The sequence below is a fragment of the Lobosporangium transversale genome, assembly GCF_002105155.1.
Source record: "Lobosporangium transversale strain NRRL 3116 chromosome Unknown BCR41scaffold_65, whole genome shotgun sequence".
NCBI classification, from domain to species: domain Eukaryota; kingdom Fungi; phylum Mortierellomycota; class Mortierellomycetes; order Mortierellales; family Mortierellaceae; genus Lobosporangium; species Lobosporangium transversale.
The window spans coordinates 62,202-76,398 of record NW_019029043.1 but is presented as its reverse complement, the minus strand read 5'-3'; the positions used below and the strand labels follow the sequence as shown (position 1 = coordinate 76,398).

At 43.6% G+C, this 14,197-nt stretch overlaps 4 protein-coding genes across 4 annotated transcripts; 2 read left to right on the top strand and 2 right to left on the bottom strand.

Moving 5' to 3' along the window:
• Positions 1-97: 97 nt before the first annotated feature.
• BCR41DRAFT_375336 (hypothetical protein) lies at positions 98-1,953 on the bottom strand (the record flags this gene model as incomplete). Its single annotated transcript, XM_022026941.1, has 2 exons — positions 98-848; positions 1,175-1,953. 2 exons carry the CDS (start codon positions 1,951-1,953, stop codon positions 98-100), a joined length of 1,530 nt encoding a protein of 509 aa, XP_021875997.1.
• A 1,178-nt stretch (positions 1,954-3,131) lies between these two features.
• BCR41DRAFT_213442 (Fibrillarin-domain-containing protein) lies at positions 3,132-4,565 on the bottom strand. Its single transcript, XM_022019971.1, has 4 exons — positions 4,225-4,565; positions 3,896-4,122; positions 3,488-3,796; positions 3,132-3,424 (listed from the first exon to the last, which is right to left on the bottom strand). The coding sequence occupies exons 1-4, from the start codon at positions 4,274-4,276 to the stop codon at positions 3,218-3,220; spliced, it is 795 nt and encodes a 264-aa protein (XP_021875996.1). The 5' UTR covers positions 4,277-4,565; the 3' UTR covers positions 3,132-3,217.
• A 1,146-nt stretch (positions 4,566-5,711) lies between these two features.
• BCR41DRAFT_375334 (hypothetical protein) lies at positions 5,712-12,401 on the top strand (the record flags this gene model as incomplete). The annotated part of the gene is made up of 8 exons (XM_022026940.1): positions 5,712-5,764; positions 5,913-6,021; positions 6,152-6,271; positions 6,388-7,348; positions 7,488-7,818; positions 7,935-8,119; positions 8,223-9,422; positions 9,535-12,401. 8 exons carry the CDS (start codon positions 5,712-5,714, stop codon positions 12,399-12,401), a joined length of 5,826 nt encoding a protein of 1,941 aa, XP_021875995.1.
• A 276-nt stretch (positions 12,402-12,677) lies between these two features.
• BCR41DRAFT_375333 (hypothetical protein) lies at positions 12,678-14,135 on the top strand (the record flags this gene model as incomplete). Its single annotated transcript, XM_022026939.1, has 1 exon — positions 12,678-14,135. The coding sequence occupies one exon, from the start codon at positions 12,678-12,680 to the stop codon at positions 14,133-14,135; it is 1,458 nt and encodes a 485-aa protein (XP_021875994.1).
• Positions 14,136-14,197: the final 62 nt, after the last annotated feature.

Below are 14,197 nucleotides of genomic sequence, written 5' to 3'. Positions count from 1 at the left end.
AAGAAGAAAAAAACGAGCCGGTTCATTAGTATTTGTAGGAAATTATATTACAGATCATCTATCTATACTCATAGCCTGTAAAAATATGCAGATATTCTTACCCTAGTCCTTCGCTAGCAGTTTCTGGCCAAAACAGAATGCTGACGACTAGACAAATGGCTGTACCCAGCATCATTGGACCCATGAGATCCCAGAAGTCGTGAAAGTTAAATTGTGTGCTGACATGGTTCCTAGTAAGGGCGAAGATACCGGCGATGGTGTAAATGATGAACGAGCAGTTCAGCTTTGCATATTTTGCCTTGTAGGTGGTCATGATCCAAACCCCGATGAAGAGCCAAGCTGCATTAATGACCCATGCAGCGCTATTGCCTTCCCCCACTTTCAAATATTTTTGATTAAATGCAGCGACGGCAGCCTGACAAGGTAGGATCCAAATGGCTGCCAGGACACCGCCGATGACGCTGAATAAAGTAACTTCGAGCTGCGAACCGACCGTGCGTGCTGGATGTAGAAAGATAACAGCAACATTGGCAAGATAAGGCACATTGCCGAGGAAATTAGCAGCTTGGGGGATGAGTGTGAAAGCTGACGATAAGTAAAGCGCAATAATGAACTTTATATGACGTTTGATAACTCTGTTTGAAAAATGGTTTGTGAAACGTTTCCATGCTGAAGGTGGAGGTGGGGGTAGGGGTGCGAAGGGTACGGAATTGGCACTATTGATAGATTCGATAGATGGTGGACGGGAGGCTGCTACGCGATGGCTGTGTCGATCATGGTCGACAGAAGTCCGAGAACTCCTAGGTAGGTGCTCAGGAGCAGGATCGAAGATGGACATATCAAAGAACCTATCGGATTAAGCAGACATAGTGTAAGTCGAGAATATGGATGTAGGGTAGTACAACATGTGCAAGCAACAAATACAACTACAATAGCTCGCATGTCGTGGCTAAACAAAAACAACAAAAGAGCGGAAATGGAGAAAACGTAGTTTTGCCGCGTTAAAATGCCAATGATGTACAAGGTGGACAAAGTTACTGCAACGTCTCTTTTTTTGGGAATAAATAATCAAATGACTCAATTGGACAAAAACTCCGAAAAAAAGAGAAGACAGCAATGGATATTGTTTTTGTGTGCCGATCAATGTACATGTTGATGGTCGAGTGACTCTTACCCTTGTTTCTGTCTTTCTGGGTTGCTGCCTGGAATATATGTATGCGACAAGCTCGATCGCCGTGAATGGGTCATTGAAAGCGGATAGGCCGATCGAGGAGCGTAGTGATGAGTATGGTAGTGATTATTGCCACCTCCATTAATGCCACCAACCGTGGTAGGTAGGATTAGAGTGCCTCCTACTCCTCCTTGAGATGAACTTCCTATCTCTGGAGTACTAGGATTTGATGGTGACCTAGAATTGGGAGATGCTTTAGAGACAGGGTGGCCACCACTGTTATTATTGCTGTTGTTTTGTGCGTTTGATTTTTGGAAGGGAGTAAAGGTCAGAGTGGGAGGAAGGGCTGGAGTAGAACGGTGATGTTTGGAAGACATGGAGCTTATTTGCGAGTGATCCGTACTGGTGCTTGCTTTGTCGCTTTGTTTGTCAATGCTGCTGTTACTACGGTTGGTGCTGCTGCTGTTGTACCTAGAAGAGTGATGATCAGAATGTGCAGCTCCTAAACTCCCAATATTGGCAGATCCACGCGAGCCTGATCCACTGTTGGAGGATGAGGGCAGAAGTGAGAAGTAGAGCGATGGTGGAGGCATAGGGATCGACATTGCCTGATTGCCATTGCCGCGGGGTATGGCATTGGAACGAGGTGTCTTTTGAGAATTAGGAGTGATAGAATCGGACGAGTGACGCTTTTCTGGACTAGGGGCATGTTTTCGGGATAAAAATGTAGACGTTATTGAGGAGGGCTCGCTCCGGGAGTGCTTACTGCTAGGTTTTGCCATTAGCAAGCAGCTGAATTTATTAGAAAGAGAGGGATAACGAGGAGTTTGCAATGCTATGAAGAGAGATTAATATTTTTTACTGGAGTCAGGATGACGGATCCTCTAGTGACACAAACAGGATATAAAAAAAATTTGAATTCTCACTTTTATTTAATGACTCTAAAATAGATTGTTGGACAGATTGAGAGAGGAGAGGATTAGTGGAATGGAAGAGGACAGAAGCGAAGAACGAATTAGAATCAAAGTGACTGGGGATGATTGTGAAAAGATAAAAGATGAATGGATGAACGGATGAGTTGATGAAAGAAATGGAGTAAAAATTACCAAAAAACTTGCCGTTAAAAATATCCTTAGGATTCAAGTCGGCAACTAGGCAAAAGCAAGACTTCGCCCCTCAAAAGGGGGAGTACACATTTGGACAAGTGGAAAAGGAGCATAACATTCCTCTACCTTTCTCCGCAAGACGAAGAGCAAGCGCATGGTTGCATAGAAAGCACAACGCTTTCTCCCTCTGCTCTCTTCACTCAACAAAACCACAACCGCTACGTTGAAACTCAACTCCTTCTCTCCTTTGTTTACCAAAGCATACATTGATTTTAATCGCTTTTATTTATTAACGCTTATGTCGGAGCCTTTATTCCTCTCTCGCAATCATCGAAAATCTGTATTATATTACTGGTCTAATTCAGCTAGGAGAAGACTTGCATGGATTGGGTCATACCAGTTGTAACTTCAATAGGAATTGGTGATTGTGATTGCCAGATAATTGTTTGCTTTGTCTTCACCAGGTTCCAAAAACGCAGTGGACAACAATGTCAATGGTGCGTTAACAGTCGATCTCGTGGCGATGGTTAAAGAAACCTTGATGGCAAATTGCATCCATTACTTCTTTTCGGTCAAATGCGCGCTTAGTAGTATTATATATACATATATATAAATATATATCGGTTGACTTTTGAACTCAGGACGATAAGGCACATTCAGGCGCGCCAATGCTATTTATCGCTCACCATTCTAATTCTAATACTTCATCTCCGAAGCGGAATTGTTATTAGTGCACGTATATGACATAAACTTTTTCATTCCTGTCAATACTTTAAAATTTTGTCAGATATTCGAATCAGTAGAGATTTATAGAGGATTAAAGGTTGAATGCATCCCTTGTTTAAATTGAAATATGCAAACCGATGACAATGATACATTTTATTCCATGCAAAAAATATTCATATAGAAAACAAAAACTTTAAACTAATATAACCTCCATTTACTTGGAGCGAACATATTTGCCGACAACCAAGGCGTGGTCTCTCTCGAAGGGCTCCAATGTCAACTGCTCCTGAGGCTTAATACGTTGCTCTTGGAGTTTGGGAATCTCACCAGCGAAAACAGTGGCAGCATCAACGGTTGAGTCAATACAATTGGCCTTGATGGAGATGACAATGTGACCATTATTCTTCAAGAAATGGTGGGCGTTGATACCAACGATACGTGACTGATCAGGCTGAGCAACATCAGCAAAGATGACATCAACCATGCCGACCAACATGCGATACTTGTGTGGATGACGGGCGTCCTCAATAATGGGAATGACATTGGTGCGCTTCTTAGCCATGTTGATCAAGTCACGTCCAGAACGGTGCGAGAACTCAACTGCGTAGACAAGACCCTCAGGTCCGACAATATCTGCAACATGGGAGACGGTGGTTCCAGATGCAGCACCGAGATAGAGAACCTTCTTGCCAGGAGCAATATGGATGTGATCAACACCTCCAAGAATACCAGCAGCAACCTTGGAGCGGAAGGGATTCCAAACTCGGTACTCAGTCTTGGTACCATCAGCACCCTTTTCATCAAACAGTAGGAAAAAAAGGAAAAGATCGTAAATAAACAGCACGATAATATTGCATTTAGTTTCAAATGATGCATATCTATTATAGCTTACCTCAATTGCAATTCTCTTCTCGCCATAGACAGACTCGCCAGGTACCAAGTTCTTGGTCAATAGGTAGTCCTCCTTTCCGTGGGCGACGAAGATACCTTCGTGTCTATGGGGTTCGACAGTGACCTTGGCACCGCCCTTGGCACCACCCCTGGCACCGCCACCGCCACGACCACCCCTAGCACCACCGCGTCCACCGCGGCCACCAGGACCACCACGCTTGGAGATACCTACATTAAACGACAGACATAATGGGTAAAAGATTGTTGTCCAAGAATAAAGGGTAAAAGCAATGCCGTTAATGATTGTTTGGTAAATTGTACACTACGCACGATCCAGCAATAGGAAACTCATGAATACTGAGAACATCGCAAGACCTATCATCAGAACAGACGAGAGAACATTGAAAGTGGATGAAATACGGTGTAGGGAGGGTTTATATTTAAACGGTAAACATAACAGAGTGCAAGGGAGGGAAAAAAAAATGCATGCATCCTTATTCGAATGTGTTCTCCCACTGATGCCTCATTAAAAGGTCAAGATGACTCAATGGTATTGAGATCCAAAGCCGGATCGCGCTTTCACTTTGACCAGATTATGAATCGAGAAGCGACTTGCAGGGGATGCAACACGGTAAAGAGCTGCAATATATCCCCATCCATTTCCTCTCTCAACATATTCCGGGAAGACATAAAAAGTACTTGAGAAAATAACAATCGAAATTATCTCATGACTGAGGACAATTTCTGATCGAATATAATTCTCTTAAAATAGGATGTACTTCTAGGCGTCTTCACAGAGAATTTCTGATCTAGATCATAAAGCATTGTACTTACCACCACGACCGCCGCCACGACCGCCGCGATCACCACCGAAACCACCACGACCACCGCCACGAGGGGCACCACCACGAGCACCACCACGGCCGCCACGACCACCACGATCACCTAGTGAAGAAATAATACATATGTACAAGTTAGATGATATAAATATGCAGTGGATGTTTGATTCTGGCAATAAAATGTTAATGAGTTGCTGCATGGTATCCAAGCCCTGTCAGACGCCGAGTACAAATCAAAGTTTTTCTTTCTTTTTCCTTCATAGTATTGTAGTCATGATTGTCCTGATATTGGAAAAGGGAGTACAACATTCGTTCCCAAGACACCGACGAGATCAGTTGTGGTAAATGCTGAATCCATGTAACCTCGGTGACAGCAACTATGACAATGAATGACAGGGAAAATACAAAGCTTGATCTACTTACCGAAACCCATTTTTATTAGTGTAAGAGATAACTATTGATAGAGATGAGGATGATTGTGTCCTTTCGAATGTTGGACCTCAAAAAGAAGGGATACGGGATGGAGTGATGGAAAGAGAGATAGAGCAAGAATGAAAACTTCTTTGGGAGTGATCTTTTTTTTTTTTTTTTTTTTTTTTTGTTGTTATTGAGTGGCACGTGCTTGAAGAGACAGTCACGGTTCTGGTAGCCATTTTTGATTACAGAACTTTTGAAACTGGGAAGTTGTTCTCGCCCAATCATTGTCGACTTGATCTTCAACTTTGTCTCACAGACCAAGCCCAGTCGACCCTTTTATCTGTCACTCTTTTGTCACCCATTTTTTTTTCTCTAAAATTCGACTTTTCAAAAACTACCACCGCTACTGTTGCTGTTGTTTTAGCATATTTCCTCTACTTCGTTACTTCTCAAGCATCCACGATACCATCACAAGTTTACTCCATACCCTGTACTATATTCATTTTAGTTTTTTTTTTAACAAATATAAACAAGTCAGCTGCCATGATCAACGATATCACCATGGCCGAGGAGGAGTGCAAGCCGTCAATCAATATCGCACCCTACATGTCAAAGTAAGCCAATGAAATATTTATATCATTGGTAGTCACCACATCAACGACCGCTTTAATTAGATCCAGCATGCTTAAATGATTACTTCATATCAATTTTTTTTTTTTTTTTTTTTTTTTCCAAAAAAAAAAAAAAAAAAAAAAAAAACAGATTTGTACGGTCGCTTCATGTTGAGGAAGATCATCCAATACTCAAAACGCCGTTTTCGTATACTCAATTTGGCGCTGTATTGATGGTTGATATCGTGGGTTTTAGTCAGGTAAGAGAGTTGACCAACTTTACTTTTATGGTGGATCAAGTAGACAACTTTTTTTTATTTTTATTTTTCTATCATTATTATTTTAAGCTGAAGAGTAATCTTGAAATGAAGGATCTGTTTCTGCTAATAGATGACCAGCATTGCCTCGTCAAAGGGAGATGTTGGTGCAGAGATGCTCTCTTCACAAATTGGAGCATATTTTGATATGGCTATTAGAATTATTGAATATCATGGAGGAGATATTGTAAAGGTAATGTAGCACAGCCACTAATGTGCATTGACATCGAAACCCCTTGGCATATGATACATCCTACATACCTATACTCATCTTCGCCTTGACTACCATGTATACGGCTTGGATATTAGTTCCTAGGAGATGCTCTTTTGGTTGTATTTCAAGCTGATCCATCTGCAGAGCGCCTTCAAACACCCGAGAGCACGCCAGATACCATAGACGATCACACAGACCCTTTCCTATCATCCGATGGTATTCAAGCATCCTCACAAAAACGAGACAAAATTGCCGTTCGTAAAGCCATTGAATGTAGTTTGGAACTCTTGACTCGACTCTCTAATTACAGGATTTATCTCTCACAACGTGAATTTTCACGGAGATGTTCGGCCTCCTCAAGCGGATCTGATGGCAGCAACAAGGATGAGGGAGGCAATACTATCGCGAATACAATGCAAGGAAACGAGCCTACTCCAAACGGATTGGATATGTTACGCAGCAGTGAACATGACTCAAGGTCGCCACATCATCAAAATATAACGGCTGGCTTGAGCGATTTACAATTATTGACAAACAATAGTAGTACCTCATTAGCAGGATCCACCACCAGTGATAGATCTAGCGCTGATAGTAGCCCTCAAATGAACCCACCAAAGCCCTCACACGCCAAAGCCTTGCACAATGCGGTCACGAGGCATGTGCCACCTCGCCTCATTATTGGTACAGGCCCAGGAGCAGCGAGTATTCCAGCATTGCACATCATCGCACCCACCCCCACAGTGGCGTCTAAGCCCTATCTTGACCATAGCAATATACCCACACCTATCTCGACACCTGCTATCCCCGGTGGCGTTTCTGATCTCAAAAGGCGTGAGGGCCTTATTCCCTCAGGTTCATCAAGGCCGGGATCAGCAACACCAAGGATGAGAGCCGGACTAATCGCGACTGCAAAGCATCTATTTGGCGGTCACTCAAACCCTAGTGACAAACAAGCAGGAAACACTAAGGGGGAAGCGCAGGTTACTGAAGCCGGAACGGCTCCAAACGATGCTCATGAATTGCAGCTGCATATGGCTCTCTCAGCTGGAGATATATGTAAGAACAGTCCATTAAAATGCCGCATTCAGCATTAGGGATACAGGCTTTGTTTTGGAAGCTAAGTTACCATGTTTTGAGCTGACTTTTTTTTTTTTTTTTTTTTTTTTTCTATGATATTCTTGTTATCATCATTAAGCAAACATCATTATTGGAGACATTGGTGGTAATGATGACCTAGGAAGCCTTCTTGTTCAGAATACTGGCCGTCTAGAATATGCTATTTGTGGTGAACAAATGTCAATATTGGACCACGCTCTGAGCTTGGCAAAAGCAGGAGAAGTCACCATCACTGCAAGCGCGCAGAAATACGTGAATACAGATTCTTATCCATCTCGAGAACCAAGAGGAGATTATATTATTCTAAGAAACCCGCAGCAAGGCACTAGCACCGACCTGCCACTTTTGAGGCGTGTCCGGAACGATCGGTTACTCAATGTTCCTGTGGGTAGTAACCCACATTATTTCAAGTAAGATGAGTTATACAAAGCAAAAAAAAAAAAAAAAAGGAATGTGATCTGTTCTTTTAGGCCATATCTTGACTTTTTAATTATCCCTTGTTTCTTCCTTCCTTCATTTGATATAGATATATTAACAAGTCGGCCATCCACCGACTCATTCTTAATCCTGATGGCGCATTTCCAGCTCAGTTTCGAAATGCTACTATCCTGTTTGTTAGCCTGGGAGATGTCAAGCCTTGGACTCCTGAAGGCCTTTCTCTGTGTCAGAGGGCCATGGTTGTTGTGCAAAAGGTGACGGCAATGTATGAAGGTAAGAAGGCTTCCTGCTTTAACATTTCTTGCTTATACCTCATATATTTAGTGTTGAATCATCCTGATTTACCAAGTTTGTATTTCAAAAAAAAAAAAAAAAGGTTTCATTCAACAATTTGCAGTAGATGATAAGGGTGCAACCATCCTCTGTGCATTCGGCCTTCCATATCCGCGGTCTCATGAAAAGGAAGCAGTGTTTGCAGTCAAATCTGCCTGGCTTATCCGACAACAGTTCCTTGAAGAAAATATGCATGAATTTAGAATCTCACTAGCAACAGGCGTAATTTTTACAAGCACGATTGGGAATGAGTTTCGGAGAGACCCAGCAATTGTAGGGGATACGATTGTCATTGCAGTCAGGATTCTGAAGTTTGAATATGCCAAAGAATCTATTATCTGCGACGATGCGACTATGCATGCCTGTACATGTGACTACGACGGGCTATGTGAATTTGAGGATATGGGCGAAGAATATGTCAAGGGTAAGGTGCATCCACTGAAGATTTGGCGACTTTTGAATTTTGGAGCAAAGAAGCAACTCCCTCGCCCAGACGATATTAGTGTGGATGAGGCTATTGGATACAAGCCCGAACGAGAAAAGGTCGCCAACTTCCTTGAAACATGGTCAAAAAAGCCTGACAGGAACACAGTGCAAATAACAGGGCCACGAGGCTCCGGAAAGCGCATGTTCCATCAACAAATCTGCCGCCTTGCTCGCCATCATGGGTTCCAGATATGTTGTGCGAGGTCTGTCGAAGTCGAACGGAACACTGAATATTATCCTATAAAATTTCTACTATTGGGAATATTTGACATGATGCGGAGCCAGGATATTCCATTTAACACGAAGGATTTAGAAACAAAGCTCCAGAAATCAGAAAGAAGCGAAACAGACAAGAGGGAGACCAGCTCTCATTCTATGAAAGACCTCAGCCCCATATCTACATATATGAACCCGCCCTCTCCCTTTGACGATGGACACGATACTCCCTCAAACTTGGCTTACATGGATTTATCCCCCAACTTGGATATAGCACAGTACTCGGAGTTTTCAGAGAATCAGCCGTCAGACCGAACCAAACTTGAAGAGCTCGTTGGTTTATGCTTAGATAAAGTGAAGTCTGCAGAGGATGGTTTAACGATGCCTGTCCTAAATAGGATTATTGCAGCTATATCTGTCGAAAATGCTTCGCCCATGATTAGCAAGGAAGATGATCAAATCCTAAGCAAGTTCATTGTCTGCACCTTAAACTACGCGGCTCAATTCGTCAAGATCATTGTTATTCTTGAAGATATTCAATGTAGGTTTGGAGGTGATTTATCTTATCCGCTTCGTACCTACGAAATATGCACACTTTAATCTCCTAAGATTTTAATCTCGATGCCATCTTTCATTTTTATTTTTATTAATAGGGTGCGATGGGAAATCCCTTAGCATTATTCAAGCAATCCACGAGGAATGTCCATCTGTACTCGTAGTCATTTTCTCGCGCCCACAACGAGATTATGGCTGCAATAATGTCCTAAATACCATCACTAGCCATTCAATGCATCTGCAGATCTCTCTCGTAGGCCTGAAGCGTAAAGAGATTGAACAGACCCTCCTTCAAGCATTTAGGGCTAGTGGGGTCAATCGCATCAGTCCTGATGTCCTGGAGCTAGTTCAAGAGAAGACCAAAGGCAATCCTAAACTTGTCAAAAGCATAGCTATGAAACTCCGGGATTTTTGTCACGTCAATATCGTCGATGGTGAACTTTTGGCAACAGGCAAGGACCCAATGCTGAATGCACCCTTCAAGTCTCCGGAGGAGAAGATGCTTCAGCAGGACCGCAAAATGGTTACATCTAGGCAGTACGACCGATTAAGCCCAAGGTTTCAGGGCTTTTTGAAGATTGCCAGCTGTCTTGGCGAAAAGTTTTCGCTTGCGGAGGTAGGGGCCATTAAGCCTGTAGAGATGCTGTTGGGTGCGCCAGATGGAAAAACCTATGGAGCGGTGATCAATGAGCTGGATACATACAGATTCCTATCGCTTGCAACGGAGCAACAGACCAACATGCAGTTCTCGAGCAACCCATCTTTGCAAACTATCTACATGTTCACTTCACCTTCTACGGCGAGCGACATTTACGAGTCGATTCCATATGAGGAGCGTGTTGGATACCATCTCAAGATGGGTCTGTTTTATGAGTCTTTTCTGGACCAAAAGACAGAGAATGAAGACTTGACTGAGCAGCCGCTCGAATGTCAGGACCTGCTTCCACATATCAGATACCACTATATGAGAACAAACTATACAGAGAAGAAGATCAAGTATCTCAAGGCGCTTGCAGAATACTACCTCAAGAGCAACATGCTAACGGATGCTACCGACAATATTAATGGAGTGATTCAAATCATAAAGACAGAACCTGATTCAAAAGGGCTGATCAGTGAAGAGGAGATGGCAGACATTTACAGGATCAAAGGCGAGTCTCTCTCAAAACGTATGCGGGTTGACGAGGCGGAGCCGGCTCTTTTGGAGTGCCTTGCCATGTACGGCATCAAATGGCCGTCGACGAAGAGTGAATGGAAACGGGATTTATTAAGAGAGTGGTTAAAATTTAAATATTTCTATGCTCGTGGCCTGACTCCAGTCCCCCATAAAGCAGGCAAAAAACCACAACAGGCGAAGGGCGATGCCAAAGCACAGATACGTCTCGCACGACTGATTCGCGTGTTTGTCTGTTTGCAAAATATTTACTTTTGGAGAGTACAGACTGATTATGCCATGCTTTCCAGTCTCTATACACTGTCGTATTCACGCAAACTTGGCTTACCCAGCGGCGACCAAACAATTGCACTTGGACGTATTGGAATTGTTCTATATTATCAGGGCAACAGACGCGGCTTTGAAAAGTACATGAAGGAAGCCTGGCGTAGAAATAATGCAGGAGATACAACTGCAGGGATGCTAGAAGCCATAGATGCCTATGCTCAGTATGGAGATGGTCATCAACTTGAGGCCCATCGATTGTTGGATATCGCCATCAATGAGAGCAAGACATTCGGAGTCGTCACTCACCTTGCAAGCTTTTATCGCGCTGTGACTCAAAAGGCTGCATATCGCATGTGGGAAGGGGCTTTCAACACCAGCCGTGAGGATTGCCAACTTCTACGCTCATTATCTGTAGTTGCGATTCAGAACGGCGACAGTGAGGGGGAGACCCTTTTTGCCATACCTACTTTAGGCAACCTACTGTTACAAAATCGATTTCGAGAAGCAGAGTCATGGGTGGTCCTGGTCGAGAAGTTCATTATGCCCAAGGCTAGGCTAATTAACTTATTGACGGTATATGGAGTATTGGCATTTTATTATGCCAAAATCGGTTACTACGACAAGGCCCGTAGGTACACAGAGCTTCATTCTAAAAGGATTGAGGAGCAGGGAATTGGGGCGCATCCATTCCCACTGATGAGCTGCCTATTTACTTTGATGGCTTTATATGAGATTCACAACCGTAGGCGCTCGTACATGCGTGCAAGTGTTCCAGAACTGACAATTCAGACCCATGGGCATGGAGTCGCCAATGTAAGCCATATGATTGCATATCTTAAGACAGATCCACTGAAGCTGATTTCAGAGCCCCTTATTTGTCTTGCAGATGCCATGGGAAGCTTCATCATACCGGGGAATGAAAAAGAAGGTGGTCGAAAACTCATCCGAGGCTACTCCGAGTTAAGTGCCTCACTTGAAGGCATCCAATTTCTCAAGGCTTTCTTCATGGCCCAATTATGTCGCCATTCGGAGCCAAGTGTGCAGGGTGAATACTATCGCAAAGCCTTTTTGCTTTTCCAGTCTATGTCGATGGACCCGTCAATCTGGTTGACGGATCCTTCACCCATGCCGTCCCAATTGTGGCTGCTTCCAAAGGCAAAAGAAATGGAGGACCTTAAGGAGGAGCGAACCAGACATATACTTGATGAAACCCCTATGTCCACTCGTCCTCAGTTGGTTGATCTTGATGTGAGTTTACGCACAGGATCGATGAATGCAATCGACATTGCCGGTATAAAGGTCGGATCTATATCTCCACCCGGGTCTGGGTCTTCCGGAGCCATGTCTGAGCCTAGGACAAGTGCAGCTGAGTTAAGGCCTGCAATCGAAGCAATGGCACTGGATGAGACGGATGGCCACGACACTACGATGGGCCTTGATACCATTGATCTTGACGAGAATTTGTTTGATGATGAGCTGGCAACGGCCGCAGTCTCCTCTGCGCCAATTGCACACGACATGTGAGAGTACAAACCTGCTGTCAAATAAAACAAAGTTGACCCGCCACCAACTTGACTTTCAAAACGAACTGTGTCTTCTTTTCTTTCCAGCTGTATTAATTGATTTAAATTTAAAAAGCCATTTCTAATGATCTTTACTGACATTCAATCCGACAGTGACTCATCAACTAAAAGTTCATTGGAGCAAGTTCTCTCCATTGCAGAGTTATGGGCAGGAATCACTGTATACCTTCGACCACGGCAACTGCGCCGTCTGCGTCTAGTTTCCAAACGCGTCCACATGGCCTGTGAACCCCATATGCGCATCGTCCTTCCTCTCAACAATCGTACATCCCCAGACCTTATAGCAGACTCCACGTTCCCCGCAGAACTCGTTACGTCTATCAGGCTGGATGCACTGGATAGTGTATCCCCGATGATAGCTGATCTGTTTCAACGTTGCAATCGAATCAATTCGCTCGAGATCAATGACTTTGGCCTAGATGTCTTCTTTTTGAATGAGATATTGGATCTCTGTCCTTTACATCTGCGTCGCCTTGCTATTAAGTCCGATGGGTTTGTCGCGGTCGAGTCAATGGTAGATGCTTTGCTGGGATCCAAGGCTGTTGTTCATATCCAGATACTGTGTCTAGAAATTGGTGATACAGGGTTGGATGATACACAGTCCTTGCCATGGTCCTGTTTCAGGTCCATACTCAGCACTTGCTCTTCTTTGTCGATGCTATCTCTGAAAAACATCAAGATAATGGATGTGCCTCAACTGCTGGAGGAGACAAATGAATTTCATGCTACTACAAAGTCCTTTCCCAATATTGTCACGCTTAGCTTGTTACAGTGTGATGTCACTGGTATCGGGCGTATTCGACTGTTGAGAAAGTTCCCAAACTTGAAGAATCTTGAGATGGTTGTCAGAGATGACGCTTTTAAGCTTGATAATATCGACGATAGCAGCGAGGATGGACAGAATAATGGACTTATACGAAATGGAGCTGAAACAGGGAATCAATATCAGTTGTGTAAGAGTTTGAAGCGATTCAGCATGAGATGCACCAACAATCGGTCGCACGCTGATCAAGCCCACTTGTGTGAATTTCTACGTCAATTACCTAGTATAGAGACGTTGGAGTTAGCGGGCTTTGGGTTGAAAATGAGTTACCAACAACTACTAGAGATTTCAGAGGACTGGACACGTCAAGGCAGACATCTAAAAAGGCTTTTTCTGGACATCAATCCTCGCAAGGTGACAGAAGAAGGCCTGAAGAATATACTAAAGTACCAATGCTACTCAAGGCTAGAGTCCCTGGATATATGGTGTGGTCCTGATCTGATATCGAGCTTTTGGAATCATGATACACAACGATCGGAACTACCGTTTTTGAAGTCATTAAGGGCACTGCACTTGCGGCAGATAGTATGTGTGGAAGACTTGGACAAGGACGCATTATTGGCGCTGAACCTCACATTGAAGCAGATGCCACGGCTGGTTGATCTGACAATTGCAGCCCAGTTGGACGACTTCACAGTATTCCAGGGCTTGGGTCGAGATCCAGACGTACCACTTCCACAACCCGATGCACCAATTACCAATGTCGATTGGTCCCAAGAACGACCATTTCTGCAAACACTTACGATCGGGTATAGCCAAAAGTTTTATAGAGATAACATGAAGAAGATGTCTCAACAGATTGGGAAGCGGTTCCGATTTTTAGAAGACTTTCGGTTACTAGAACTGCAGTAAAAAGAAAAACCTCCCTCTCCTCGCTTGAAACTCCTTTTAAGGGGTCGGTCTTTTATTCAGTT